General features: G+C 50.1%; 6 protein-coding genes across 6 annotated transcripts; 3 read left to right on the top strand and 3 right to left on the bottom strand.

Annotated features, from left to right (window-relative positions):
* Positions 1–1,009: 1,009 nt before the first annotated feature.
* ColSpa_03095 (uncharacterized protein) lies at positions 1,010–1,292 on the top strand (the record flags this gene model as incomplete). The annotated part of the gene is made up of 2 exons (XM_049269307.1): positions 1,010–1,114; positions 1,170–1,292. The coding sequence occupies 2 exons, from the start codon at positions 1,010–1,012 to the stop codon at positions 1,290–1,292; spliced, it is 228 nt and encodes a 75-aa protein (XP_049125264.1).
* Positions 1,293–1,844: 552 nt separating this feature from the next.
* On the top strand, positions 1,845–2,369 carry ColSpa_03094 (D-amino-acid oxidase; the record flags this gene model as incomplete). Its single annotated transcript, XM_049269306.1, has 1 exon — positions 1,845–2,369. The coding sequence occupies one exon, from the start codon at positions 1,845–1,847 to the stop codon at positions 2,367–2,369; it is 525 nt and encodes a 174-aa protein (XP_049125263.1).
* Positions 2,370–2,586: 217 nt separating this feature from the next.
* ColSpa_03093 (D-amino-acid oxidase) lies at positions 2,587–2,916 on the top strand (the record flags this gene model as incomplete). The annotated part of the gene is made up of 1 exon (XM_049269305.1): positions 2,587–2,916. One exon carries the CDS (start codon positions 2,587–2,589, stop codon positions 2,914–2,916), a length of 330 nt encoding a protein of 109 aa, XP_049125262.1.
* Positions 2,917–3,218: 302 nt separating this feature from the next.
* On the bottom strand, positions 3,219–3,719 carry ColSpa_03092 (cyclohexadienyl dehydratase; the record flags this gene model as incomplete). Its single annotated transcript, XM_049269304.1, has 1 exon — positions 3,219–3,719. The coding sequence occupies one exon, from the start codon at positions 3,717–3,719 to the stop codon at positions 3,219–3,221; it is 501 nt and encodes a 166-aa protein (XP_049125261.1).
* A 3,138-nt stretch (positions 3,720–6,857) lies between these two features.
* ColSpa_03091 (acetylesterase) lies at positions 6,858–7,857 on the bottom strand (the record flags this gene model as incomplete). The annotated part of the gene is made up of 2 exons (XM_049269303.1): positions 6,858–7,686; positions 7,745–7,857. 2 exons carry the CDS (start codon positions 7,855–7,857, stop codon positions 6,858–6,860), a joined length of 942 nt encoding a protein of 313 aa, XP_049125260.1.
* An 821-nt stretch (positions 7,858–8,678) lies between these two features.
* Positions 8,679–10,018, bottom strand: ColSpa_03090 (1,4-beta-D-glucan cellobiohydrolase CEL6A; the record flags this gene model as incomplete). Its single annotated transcript, XM_049269302.1, has 4 exons — positions 8,679–9,332; positions 9,388–9,416; positions 9,475–9,731; positions 9,789–10,018. 4 exons carry the CDS (start codon positions 10,016–10,018, stop codon positions 8,679–8,681), a joined length of 1,170 nt encoding a protein of 389 aa, XP_049125259.1.
* Positions 10,019–13,358: the final 3,340 nt, after the last annotated feature.

Raw genomic sequence — 13,358 nt, 5'->3', positions numbered from 1 at the left:
CTAAGCTAACTGTTACAGCTTTGAGACCGGGTAGCCACTAACATGCACACAATTTTGTTTACCTAGTTTGGAAAGGTATTATGGTTCAACTGTAGGCCGAAAACTTAGTGACCGAAATGAAATCTCTACGTTGCACGAGACAAAATTCTCTGACATCGCATTAAAGCACGGAGGTCAAGCGCTCCTATTTGCGATATAACAGTTACCAAGCGTCATTACCAATGAGATAATGAGACGTTGTGTAAGTGAAGTGATACAGTAAGGCCAATGAATGACTATGCCATTGGTTTCTATGGTGTTCAACCTGTTTGTAACCGGTTCTACTGATTGAACATAAGCATGTAACTGTATTTCAGACCTTTGGACAGCTCATCAAAACGAGCATCAGGCTATATTCTCCAGATGCACATGAGGTACTCAATGGGCTTCCAAACCAAGGAAATACTTGCCCAGTTATATTATAGCCTATCTCCGTCCAGACTGATTATTTCTATCTCATCTCCTAATCTGGCGACGAATGAAAGGTTCAATCTAGTCCATATACCTCGATACGCCTTTGCTCACCGTGCACCCCGAGCCCCTCACTGCAATGAACCTCCCAGTCGAAATCCCTTCAATTGAACATTCCAAAGTTCTAGCCTAGCCTGGATCATGTCGCGATATGCTAATAACCCCGCCTTCTGATGTGTCAAATAACGATTGATGATGTCCAGTCATCCCTGCTGGAAGGTCCTGAATGGTTGCGATACCGTCATCGATGCGGGGTTGTTTTCCGTGTCCTCGCGGATGGTGTCGTCGATACTTTACTTGGGCAACCACAGACCCCTCATTTGGGCACATTCATGACGATGAGGCATCACATGTCCTCTTCTTTCGAAAACACAGTAAAAATATATGAATGAATGACTGCCCCCAGATTCGATACGAAACAATGTCCCGTGAAACACGCTGATTACCTTGAAGCTCTGAACATAGCTTGAAAGCAACTTACCCAGACAGCGTTATCAATATGTCTAACAGAAAGGATCACGGTCTGAAGCAGCATGGTCTGTCGGATGACGCCGTTGAGGCAGGACATGACTTCATTCACGACGCTGAGGTCGAGGAGGAGCGAGTATGTATTCCATGGAGTCGAACGATCACGATGCTAATGACCTGGCTTTTTCCAGAGACACAGCGGAGACCTCAACTCAATGCCTTCAATGGGATCTCAACAGAAGAAGGGGGTAAACCTCGAGGGTATGCAACCCAGCAACCCGACGGGACAAGAGAAGGCGGGCAAGAAAACCTAGCCGCAAATTGTCTTGCAAAACTCATCTGTGGTCTTTCTGGTCCGCGACATGTCACAAGGCGTTTTGATCCAACAGCCAGATTGACAATAAAGTTATTTGTGCTGAGACTGTTAGCCGTAGCTGACGCGAACCGACATTGGTTATCAAAAGGCTGGCTTCAAACACCATCAAAAGTCACTTGGATCTGTAATTGGATCTGTAATTGATAGCTATGTAATAGTGTTTGGATGAATACATTGGAGCCCTTACCTTTTCCACTCCACCTACATCTTGTTGCTCTGAACACTAGTGATTGCAATGGCCAACGTGCATCACAGATGGCCGGGAAAGACCCTAAAATGGTTCAGGGCCATCCATAAGCTAAAATCGCACCCATGACTCGGCGCCCGCTTTCATTTAACGCCGACTTCGGACGCTCATTGCTAACCTTGCTGGGGCCGAAAGCACTGGGCGGGTCCGGGACGGCTCACGGCAATACATCACCTTATTGCTGCACATCAAATGTCGCTCCTCTTTCGTTTTCTTCTCAATTTACTGTAAAATATCTCCGAGATGCCTTCCACAAATGAATCTTCCTGTCACTTCATCGTCCTCGGCGCCGGCGTCATCGGTCTCACCACCGCATTGACCCTAAGGGCCGAGTACCCGGCAAGTCGCATCACCATATTGGCAGAATACTTCCCCGGCGACTACCACATCGACTATTGCTCTCCTTGGGCGGGAGGTAACTGGTGTTCTTCAGCGAACGACAATGGCCTTCTCGAGTCGTTTGATCGCGTTACCTTTGACCGGTTCAGGGAAATCGCCCAGAACACCCCCGAGGCGGGGATCAAGAGCTCGTCGCTAAGAATGATCTTCGACCAGAAGATTGAAGATGCTGAGATCCTTAGCAAGGGCACCGGAAAGCTTTGGTATGAAGACTTGGTCGGAGGTACGGTGGCACTGAGCAAGGACGAGCTGCCGGATAAGGCCGTCTTTGGGCTTGACGTGCCCTCAACGTTTGTGATCAACACTCAGATCTACCTGCAGTGGTGTGTACCTCGTCTCTTTTCAAAACTTGGGCGTCTGAACTTATAATCGTAGGCTTCTGGAACAATGCAGACAAAGCAACATTAACCTTGTGCGTCGTCGGATTGAACATGTCAAAGACGCGCGCATCTCATCTGACGTGGCCGCCATTTTTAACTGTACTGGTTTGGGATCTTATTTTCTCGGCGGCGTTGAGGACAAATCGATGTACCCTACTCGAGGTCAAACTATCCTCGTGGAACAACCCATACAACCTCTCAAAAGGATGTACTTCCGCTCACCCCGCCGGGTAGACAACGACACCACCTACATCTTTCAAAGGCCGCTCGCCGGAGGCATTGTGCTCGGTGGCTGTCGCCAGGATGGGAACTGGGACAAAGAGGTTGACCCGGAGTTGACAAAGACCATCCTTGAGAGGTGCTGTGCTCTAGCTCCCGAACTAGGCCGCCCCGAGGATCTCAAGATCATCAGGCACGGTGTTGGACTTAGGCCCAATCGCAAGGGCGGCCCGAGAATTGAAGCTGAATTTAATGGTAACGGCTTGATAGTGCACAACTATGGCGCATCTGGAGCAGGCTACCAGGCATCTTGGTGAGTTGCAACTGGATTTCGAGGGCGTGGCAACTGTGCTAACGATCCGCAGGGGAATGGCTGCGCATGCTGTAGGGCTTGTCGAAGGCAAGATAGGATCCAGAAAGCTACCAGCAAAACTTTAGATCGATGCAAATTGGGCATTGCTTATGCTTTATCATGGTGTAAAGAGCACCTCCTAATTACAACTTTTTTGGGTTGATTACATTGCCCCGAAAGGCCGTTGGTGATATTACGCTTAAACATAGTGCCAGCGTCATGCATTAGGTAATTAATTGATACAGACTTCGAATCGAGGCTCTGAAGCTACACACTCGGCCACTTGTAGTTCAACCACTTCTCTAGCGTCTGGTTCCAAGACCCACCCCCAAGCTGCATATGAACCCAAGTATCAACGAATTGCTTCCAGACAATGTCCCTAGGAACAGCGTATCCCAACTCCTCAAAATTGAACGGTTCATCCGGGTTAGCGATGCAAAGCTGGCCCTCGTGTAGCTTCACCTGCAGCTCGACCTCGATGAGATCAGATATCATGGCATCAGCCGTGCCATCCAGAACAGCCTGGTAAACGGCATTGTTATCCTCCACCAAAACGATAGTCGCAGACTTGAGGTTCGCGCGGTCGAAGGCCTCGTTGGTTCCACCAGGGTTGACGGCGACTTTGACGCCTGGCTGGTCCAAGGACGCGAGGTCGGTGTACTTTTCCGCATCAGCGCAGCGGATGCAGGCTGTCTTGCCCACCCGCTGGATGGCGGTCGAGAAGAACGCTGTCTTAGCGCGCGAGAGAGTCAGGCTGACGCCGCCCATGGCGATGTCGAATTTGCCAGCCGTCAGATCGCTAGTGATGTTCGCCCATTTCGTGGCCACTAGGCGCGGTGGTTCAGGAAGTCCGAGAGCGTTAGACAAGGATTGAGCTGCATCAATGTCCGCGCCGATGTAAGTCGTGTTAATTGCGGTAGTGTTGGGCAGAGTCGTTTGGTTGGTAACAAGGTACGTGAACGGCTTGTAATCGCCCGTTGTGCCGACGTTGATGTATCCGCGAGCCAGAATCGTGTCAAGAAGAGAAGTCACGTTGGCGTAGGACAATGATGGTGTGTTGTCCTGCACCGTACCGAGGTGTTGAGCTCCAGCATGCGCGCCCAGAAGAGCATTGAGAAGCACAGATGTTCGTAGGTTCACCATCTTCACGTCCGACAAAGTCAATGCAAGTGCAGCTGAGAATTCCACCGGAAGCTTTGAGTAGCGAATAACCAAAACCTTTATTGTCATCGAGAGTTCTCGAGGCCGATCCCGGGGCCCCGCATGTTCATTTCGGAGTGGATCTACTTATCATCGGCATGAACGTTAATTACGATAGGGAGCGATTTCCTATTGGTCAATTAGACTTGTCAATTTATGCCAAGCTCGAGCTAGCTGTACTAGATTGTGTGTTTGCTTGTGGGTTACGCAACTGAACTTATCTCTCAACCTGAACCAAGGAGATTGTGGTGTTCCAGCACCGTGAGCGCTCAAACAGATGTGATGGGGAGCAAGATAGCCACGTCCGTCACTTTTGGTCTCCATCGTACCATAAGATCCGCAGACGGCCCACCGCCAATAAAGACTTCACACTAGTCGGTCAAAGAAGCTGTGTCTCTCTCATCAAGATCTTCAGCCTCTAAAGTGATCATAGATCGCATCACCTTTCCCCCCTTCGGGCCACCGTAACGAGAATTAAACAACCCTGGTTTCATTTCGAAATCAAGACATAGCGGCTCGAAAATGCGGTGGATGCTTATCAGTCTCATGGAAGCGGGTTGATTGCGGTCGTTATCTTGCAAACAGTGCCCGAATGCCGATATGATGGCTGTCAAAGATGTAATGATTTCACAAGGGATCTGGCATGATTTCAGCAGCCTTTCACAGGCTGAACCGGAATTAAGCTGGCAGTAGCTGACACTCCAAGGGTTTGAAGCGGTATGGCCCGGAATGAGGCTGTTAGCCTCGCTCTGTGGGATAGGCAGTGTTTTAGGGACACCAGATGTTCACTAATAAACACAATGTGTCGGTATCATACCTCGCCACAACCAAAGCACTATGTCGTTCAAGTACATCCGTAGTATCACCCACCGCCATCAGATTTTGCGATGAGATGAGCAGGGTGAGCTAGGCATTTTTGTAGGATTGTGGTTGGTGAGATACATCTCAACCTGTGAGATGCAGACTCCGGCACCAATAGCTAGTGCATAAGATAAATTTTGAATTTCCGCCCCTTACCTTCTCCAGCTATATGATTATCGAAAATACTGCAATGTCTTGTTACATCTCTCAATTATTGACATTCAACCCTGACAGACCACACTCCTTTCAAAGAGTGACACTGCCTTGTACTAAAAGCCGTAATCACCTTGCCCCTGCAGTTTCCGTCTGGGTATCCCCTCACTGTTCTACTAGTTAGACATGATTTTGTGTTATTTGTTCATGGTGAGGCTTCTCTTACTCTTGCATTTAGTGTTATATTTAATAACTCTAATACCGCGGTCGGTTTTATATAGTCCATGACAATCGCCGTTGTTAAAATCTCTGACGGGGCCTTCCCAGTGGGAGCAGTCGGCCCTGTCGTTCTTCCTGACTTTCATATCAGCGGTCATGACCGCGGGAGCGAAGACCGCACAAGCCGTAGCGGCGGTGGTGAGGATATTGGCGATGAGCATATTGAAAGATTTGCCGGGAAAGGAGCTTGTGGGTTTATTATGATCCTTATAAATGACCAAGACAGTGATTTATAGACTTGGTCGTGAGCTGATGAGAAAAGCAAAAGAGTCCAAACTGAGCACATCTTTTATAGTCAACCATAAACGGTGGTCGCTGGAGGACTAAGCATATGGTTCATTGATCTAGGAAGCACTGCCATTGGTGCGGATATAACCGACTCGATGGTATCACATGATAGTATTGGTTAGATGCAGAAACACCATGGTATTCATAAACGACTCAAGCATGCTGTCAGACTTAGTCTCTGGACAAAAGCATTTGCTTGCCTATGTAGGGCGAGAGTCGCACAGCACAGAGACACGTAAGCGTCAACAGCAAGCGATCGCATCTCAATCGGAATACCAGAACCACCTCTGTACCGCCTAGGCTTCACCCGTGGCATTTCGAACACAAGCTTTGGTCATGTTACGCAAGTCATCGACTCTGCTGTGAGACAAGTCTTCTGCTGTCAAGTATGTATTGTGACATGAATACACACCTCAACGGTTTGTGCGCGGCAGCTAGCCTCTTGAGTCACTTACCTGGAAGTATTGTATCTGTCGGACAGCACAAGAACAGCTAAGAGTTACCTCAAAATGTGAGGCAATAACTCGCTAACTATCCAAGCAATCGTCTTCGTTAGGCCCACGTGCGGCATCTGCAGACGCTAAGACGGTGCACCGACGAGCCCCTACCTTGCTTCTTGGCATCTTGGGTGACATTTCAGGGTTGTCGTCGCTACAGTAGGCGTAGGAAATGAGGTTTTTGTACATAGAAAGTTCGTGCTGTTAAGATACTTTTTGAGGGTACTATTGCCCGTATGGTATCGCTTGACTACGTATCCATGTATGCATTGTCTCTAGGGGAATATCATCGACAGGTGCCTAAACATCATATAGTATGTAAGTGTCTTGCTCATGTATACTTGATGTCAGGACCGACGCGAAGACATGAGGTACGGAATCCTCTTTCTTGCAAGGTGAGAAGTTTCACGAGTATGACTTGAAACATATGAATGTCAACCCGTTGGATAGAATACGCAAAGGATTACTTGCTGAATGCTTCACATGGCTTCAGGCTTAACGGCGAATTTTGAAAAGGAAAATACATTCAATGTAGGTCTACATTGGACAACAACAAGTTCATGACGAGTCATGTATTTCGATTATGCTCAAAATGCTGTCTAAAGGCAGTCCGTCCACTCTCATCTGTTCAAAACACAAAGTTCTCAGCAACATCTTTGACCAAGTTCTCAGCGAGGAGCTTGTGGATGGCCAGGCCAGCATGGTAGTTATCGGCCCACAAGCAGTCGCTGGAGCCATAGCAGGTCGCGTCCTTTGCGCCGTACTTGGCAAAGTTCTCAACGACGGTATCGAAAGAGGGTTTGGTGTCGAAGACGAGGCCCTTGACACCGCTGTTGGATGACTTGAAAGTAGCGAGGCGGTCCTCTAGAGCCTGGTTGTAGGAGGTGATGTCGGATCGCAGACGGGCCAGGTCGGTCTCGGACTGGCCGATCATGGCGGGAATCTGGTCGGAGAAGGCTGGTGGTGTAGCGTTAATGGTCTGTGTCAGGGCTTTGTGGTGCTTAATGAACTTACGAGGGACGGTGAGCAAGACAAAGTTTGTCAGACCATCATCGGCGAGTGTCTGAAGAAGCTGAAAGTAACGGTCCATGATCTTGGTCACAGGGGCGGATTCATTGTCCCAGAAAGGCTCGCCAACGTCGTTGATGCCGATCCAGACAGCAACAAGGGTATTGGCCTTGTCGACCTTGCTAGAGACGTACTGAGTGTACTGCTCAACCTGGTCGTCGACACAGTACTGCGCATAGGTGTCAACAATCTCCTTGTCGGTGGTGGCACCGGTGACAGCAAAGTCGTAAGTCAGAACCAGCGAGGTGTTGAGGGTACTGGTGAGGTGGCCGACCCAGTTGAGACCGCTCGAAGTGGTTTGGCCCGGGAGGGCGGGGTTGCCGAGCGGGTTGCCGGCGGCCGGAAGAGTGCCACCGGGCCAGAAGCCAACGGTGGAGTAGGAGTCACCACTACAGTAGCATTCGAGTCAGACGGTTTGTGCTAACGCGGAGAAGCAGAAAGACTTACAAGACCACCAAGTTCTTGGAACCGGTTTGTCTCGGGTAGACATCCGGAGTGGGAGTGGCCAAAGACAGGGACAGGCCAGCTGCCAGGGAAAGGGCTTGGGTAAAGGACTTCATTTTGACAGATTTTTTGTTATGCACCAGCAGAATATCGACAATAGAAGAAAGACAAATAGAACGAAAGCGAAGCGAAAGCGAAGAGAATGCGAGGATGAGACCGTGCAGGAATCACGAAGGAGAGAGGGGACAACTGTGGTCAATAGTTGGAACACCGACGGGCTTGGGCTGCGTGGAACTTGCAGTATATAATAACAACGTTTCGACTAAGAGTCGAGTGTCCGGTACCTAGTGGGTTGCCTCGTCAAAAAGACTTCGTCACTGTGCGTTTGCAGTACATTGGATTCCCCATACTCGGCCAAGTCATAGTTCAACGCGATTGGTGGAAGTCCTTGTTGAAGCTTGGGCCGGGGCGGTCCAACCCCCAAAAGGGGCGAGATTACAGGCGCCTTGCTGGAGCATGCGGGGCCGAAAGCGAACCATTGAGTCTTGATTGACTGAAGTTGCCAGATCTTGGGGTTAGCCGCTGCGACTGATCCTTCGCCTGGCGTGCTTCCCTTAAGCTTACACTACATTCTGTATCTGGCAATTTCCACTTTGGGATGATGTTGTGGCGCTGGGATAGCTCAAAGAAGTTGTGTGATGCTTGAAACCATTGTTTGGTGTCCTCATTGTCACCAAGCTTCCACTAATTCAACAAGCTCACCTTGGTGAATAGCCGGGTTTGCAACGTTCTCCTTGGCAAGACAACTATGGACTTTTCAACGAGACTTTCACAGTGTGTATTTTTTGAAAGACGCTAACTCCGTAATCCCTATTGATATACTTAGAAGGTAAAAGTGTGCAATGCAAACCTCGTAGCCTCGTTCTTGGGCAACTACTTAGAACGGAGGGTTGGCGTTCTCCAGGAGCTGCACAAAGTACTCCTGGAACCAAGCTCCAGCTTCCGGGGCCGGAATGACCGAAGACGCGGAGCTGCACTTCTCGTCATAACGCGCGGCAGTCGAGTCGCTGGTTCCGTCACCCTCACCACCAGGCTTGACCCAGACGAATGCATCCAGCGTGTCAATGCCAGTGTTGGCGTTCGGGCGAATGCCGAAGCCAGTGTCCTTGATGTTGCACCAGTCGCCCCAGATCTGTCGTCCCGTCGGCTGCTTGCCGCTGCGGCCCTGGTCGACGAGGTAGTTGGCTGGGTATCCCGCCTCCTTGAGGTGCGGGGTCAGCGCAGCGTGGAACTTGGACTCGTCCCACTGGTTGTTGCCCGACGTGTATGAGGGCGCTGTAGTCAGGTTCCAGCCGTTGTAGTTGGAAACGTTGGTGACAATGCCGCGGACCGCCTTGGGCGTCCCAGCCTTCTTGTACAGCTCGCCGTAGAGCTCCGCCGTCGGCGCCAGATTACTCTCCCAGCCAAGCCAGCCTGCGTGGCCTGCATCGACGTAGATGGCTACGTTATCGAGGTTGAGGGTCTTGAAGGCGTATTCGGTGCCCTCCTTGTATGCATCAGCGGCGCCGGAGCACTTTGGAACATTCAAGTTCTAGTTGTCATTAGTATGCTATGAGAGCTGACTCAGGTGCAGTTGATGAACTCACCGTTATAAGGTTCGCGAGACCGTCGGGCTCTGTGTCCTTAATCAGTTTCCCGCGATCTGTCATGTTGCACGGTATTCGAGTACTAACCGTAGACAAACACCTGACGAACGTCGGAGTACTCTTTGGCAAGCGCGGCAATGGGATCGATGTACTCCGTCTTGTACTTCTCTACGCCACCGTCGGCGATGACAAGCTCACCGGCCGAGGCCTTGGCAGAGCAGTCACGGTCCGGCAAGTTGTAGATGACGTAGGTACCAGCGTACGGCGGGTTGGCGCCCTCCTGGTTAAGCTTGCGGATCTGAGCCAAAGTGCTGTTCATCAGGCTGATCTTCTCACGGGTGTCACTATGGTTGTCAGCGCAACATGTCATGCGACGCGTTGGCTCCAGTCGAGACACTTACAGCCACGCGAAAGACGGGACCTCCGCGACCTTGGCCGCCTTTTCAGCGAGCTCTCCACTCAGCTTCGGAATGGCCAGGTTTTTGATCTCATCGGCATAGTAAGGGTTGGGGAACAACTGTCTGTCTGCCAGCGGATTTCCCTCGTAGGATGCGACATCACGTTGCTTGAGGGGGCTCGCCAGGGCAGCCGGCGCAAGCGCTGCGGCGAGGAGAAGTTGAGCGACGACCATTTTGAAGGATGACTGAAAAACAAAGGGCTGTTGATGAAAAGAATGTCGTACCCAGATGGATGCTGCGCGATGAACTGTGTTTTCATGATGCTCAACGTGGGTAGGCGTTTTCTGCTCTTATACAACACTGGCCATCCTGCCAAGGTGGGACTCAGGCCCTGGTCCCGAAGTTTAATACCTTTGGCTCGCACCTGTGAAGCAAGGTCCAAGGGTTCTGAAGGCCACATCGGTCCTTCATTTTGATGTAGTCTCCAAGGATGCCGGGACGATCTCTGTGCTTCTCCGTGCCGAGGAACTCGGGGCCTCTGAGGTTACTGCTTCGTGCCGGGTAGGATACAAGGAGGCCGGGGCTTCGACGGCGGGGATGTTGCTTGGAAGCCGGTCGACAGCATTGGCGCCGAGCCGTCGGTACCTGGACGTTTGCCAGATTGGGAAAATCCGGCGGTTCGCTGCACAGCTTGAGGAGATGGGACCATGAGGATCCCGCGGAGAGTTTGGCTCCGAACGACCACGTGCGGTCGACTCATCCCTCAGGGGTAACGGCAGTGCTGGAAGTCCATGGTCTTCAGTCTCCACCACGTTCAGATGACAACATCTCAAAAGAGGCATATATCGAACGTGAAGACCACAAAATGTCGACTTGGAGGCGCCAGATTGATTAAGGGGAGGATTGCGTCCAAAAGTCTATGCTGTTTCGGGTGGGTGCCCTGGTCCATGATGAAATAACTTTCAACATTGGAGAAACCTTTTTTCGCTGGAGATAGAGTGAGGGGAAGGGAGTAGTATTGTCTAGCGCCTTGGGTGCGGGGGCTCTAAGGCAATTGAGTCAATGGTAGCCAGGGAGCGTCTTAATTGAGACGCCGGTGAATTAAGCCTAAATGGTGATTGAGACCGAATGGCTTGGGGTCGCCCTGACCTCATCGTATGACATGTTGCCTAGATGCAAGAGTTGACCATGAAGTTCAGTCGGCCTGCAGACTAGATTACAGTCCCAGTGTACATCCATCTCTGCCTGAGTTCATGATGGCTTGTAAATGCTTCTGTCTCGTTGAATTAACATCGGATCGTCTATCCGTCCGGACAGTTGGCCCACACTTATCCTCCCCATGATCGACAAATTGACAACTGTGACATGTGCACGGGGCACCCAATGTTGTGCGAGGTTATAGATTCAATAAGCCGCCAATTTCCGAGTCTCTTCATGAGTTCCATAACATCAGCAGCCTCGTTGTATTCGAAAGTTCAGCGTCACTGTGCAGATGTTTGCTCTATTAGCCAGGCGCTGCACAAGCGCGTAATGATAACAACATCCTAACCGCACAATACTGAGTTCCTCCGCTCCATGGGAACAAACAACGAATGCAGTTGCCCATTCCTTCTTACATGACTAGTAACAAGCTGATGCCAACCGGAAGCTAGACAGAACACATTGGGAGTTTCCATAGGTGTTACTCAGAACCTGTCTATGCGACCAACAGCCTCCATTTTGCAATCATCAGATTCGCTAGGCAGACAATATCGGCGATTGGCATAAGCTATAATCATTCAGGCGTTTCATGTATCGCGAATCTCTGGCGAAGAAACGAGGACAACCCGGAAGATAAATCATCGGGCTCATCGGCTTACTGCCAGAGCCAGACTCGGTGACATATAAGCCAACACTAGCCGAGACCGGCACCCGCGCGGAGTTCTGGCGGAGCACACCCACACACCATGGAAAGAGAACAAAGGCACTCATGTAGGTTAAGACTAGCAGCAACAAGACACTACACTGACACTGACCAACTCTTAATGGCTTCCTACTTGGCGACTGAGTGTTCAAACGATCTGTAGGCAAAGGGTGCCAGCATCTCCTACGGCCAGTATCAAAGACACGTTGACTGAGATGAACCATATTTATGTCGAACATACCTCGACTGAGTGCTCTTCTGATAATTTGCGTAAATACGAGGCGAAAGTATTCTTTCAAATCTGTGTCCATGAGATCGTGTGGATCCGTTCATGACAATGATTCCTGCGACCCGCCTGGAATCCGTGGAGTCCCGCGAGACTGGGCCGGTGGGAGCAGCAACTCCACATCTGCCGTCACTAGTTCTACCTTCGTCCAGGTAGCAATCTCTGTGTGCAGGCCATAAGATTCACGAAGAGCAGATTTTCAAGCGTCAGAGCATCTCGTACCAGCCAAAGTTCTACCAGGTGTCTGAACGTTTAACAATCAAATGATGGGTGTAGTATACATGGGAAGTGGGTGACGAGGGTTTTCCCAGGGAAGGGGATCAAAAGCAAATGGTACTTGCTCAGATAGCAACGTTCAGACCTGTACCAAGTCCCAGAAGCAAAGAATAAACGCTCTTCAAGGACTAGACTGGCATCTCGGCCTTAAAAACCCTACTTTTTTTTTGTTGCAGGATTCTTTGTTCTAGTTGCATGATCCAGCCTAGAGCACAATGGCAGTTTCGAAGCCAGACAACACTTTAGCAACCCTGTCAGCGGGATCACCTATTTTCTTAACGATGGTCAAAACACATTAGTGTTATCTATAATTCTTGTGTTTACAAGCAAGTCCGCGCTCCGACACCAATGATGACTTGTTGTCAATATGCTCTATACTAAACACAGACCAAAAAGGCCCTTGACTTGAACTCGAATCGACCGATAAATGTGTCAAAAATCACTTACTTGAGGCTACTCGTGGCGGAATGGCGCTTACTGATGCCCGAGAACGATATTGTGGATCGGGGCGGAAATGAAATGGGAACATAGACATTTTTAGTCACGGTACCTCGATTCCAGGTCTTGAAAAACTGGCTTTTTCTTATTTTAAATTCTTAATTAAGGCCCATCAGTAGCAAATGGGCTGTTGGAACAAGCCACTTCCAGGTAATGCATGATGCTGGGTCATGACCAAGCTAAGGTGAGGAACCTTTTGCCGTTGGATCTGAGCGAAGTGGATGGAGCCACCAAACTCGGCCATTCGAGGACGGCAAACTGCTTTGTCAAGTTTTCCATCCGATCGTCACGATTTGTTACCCACTTCCGCACCAGGGATGGCTCCCCACATGTTTAGCTTGTCATTAGTACCGGAATTCCGCTAGAAGCCCACACCAGCCGGTCGAGATCACTAACCCGATGGAAAAGATAAGATGATGGGTCCATCTGATTAGATACTGGTAAAGTGAGACCCCAAAAGCCCTCATTGGCGTTAATCTTTCACCGCAGTCTCACGTACCACACTAGCAAGGCTTGTTTGAACCATACTTTTCCAGCAGCCCAAAAAGTTTCTACCTGGACATATCACCATGTCTCTAGATCCGATGATCGCTACCTCCGCAGTCGAAAC

Source organism: Colletotrichum spaethianum (assembly GCF_022836535.1).
Source record: "Colletotrichum spaethianum MAFF 239500 DNA, contig06, whole genome shotgun sequence".
Taxonomy (NCBI): Eukaryota; Fungi; Ascomycota; class Sordariomycetes; order Glomerellales; family Glomerellaceae; genus Colletotrichum; species Colletotrichum spaethianum.
The sequence above is the reverse complement of the archived record's forward strand: the minus strand, read 5'-3'. Positions and strand labels throughout refer to the sequence as shown.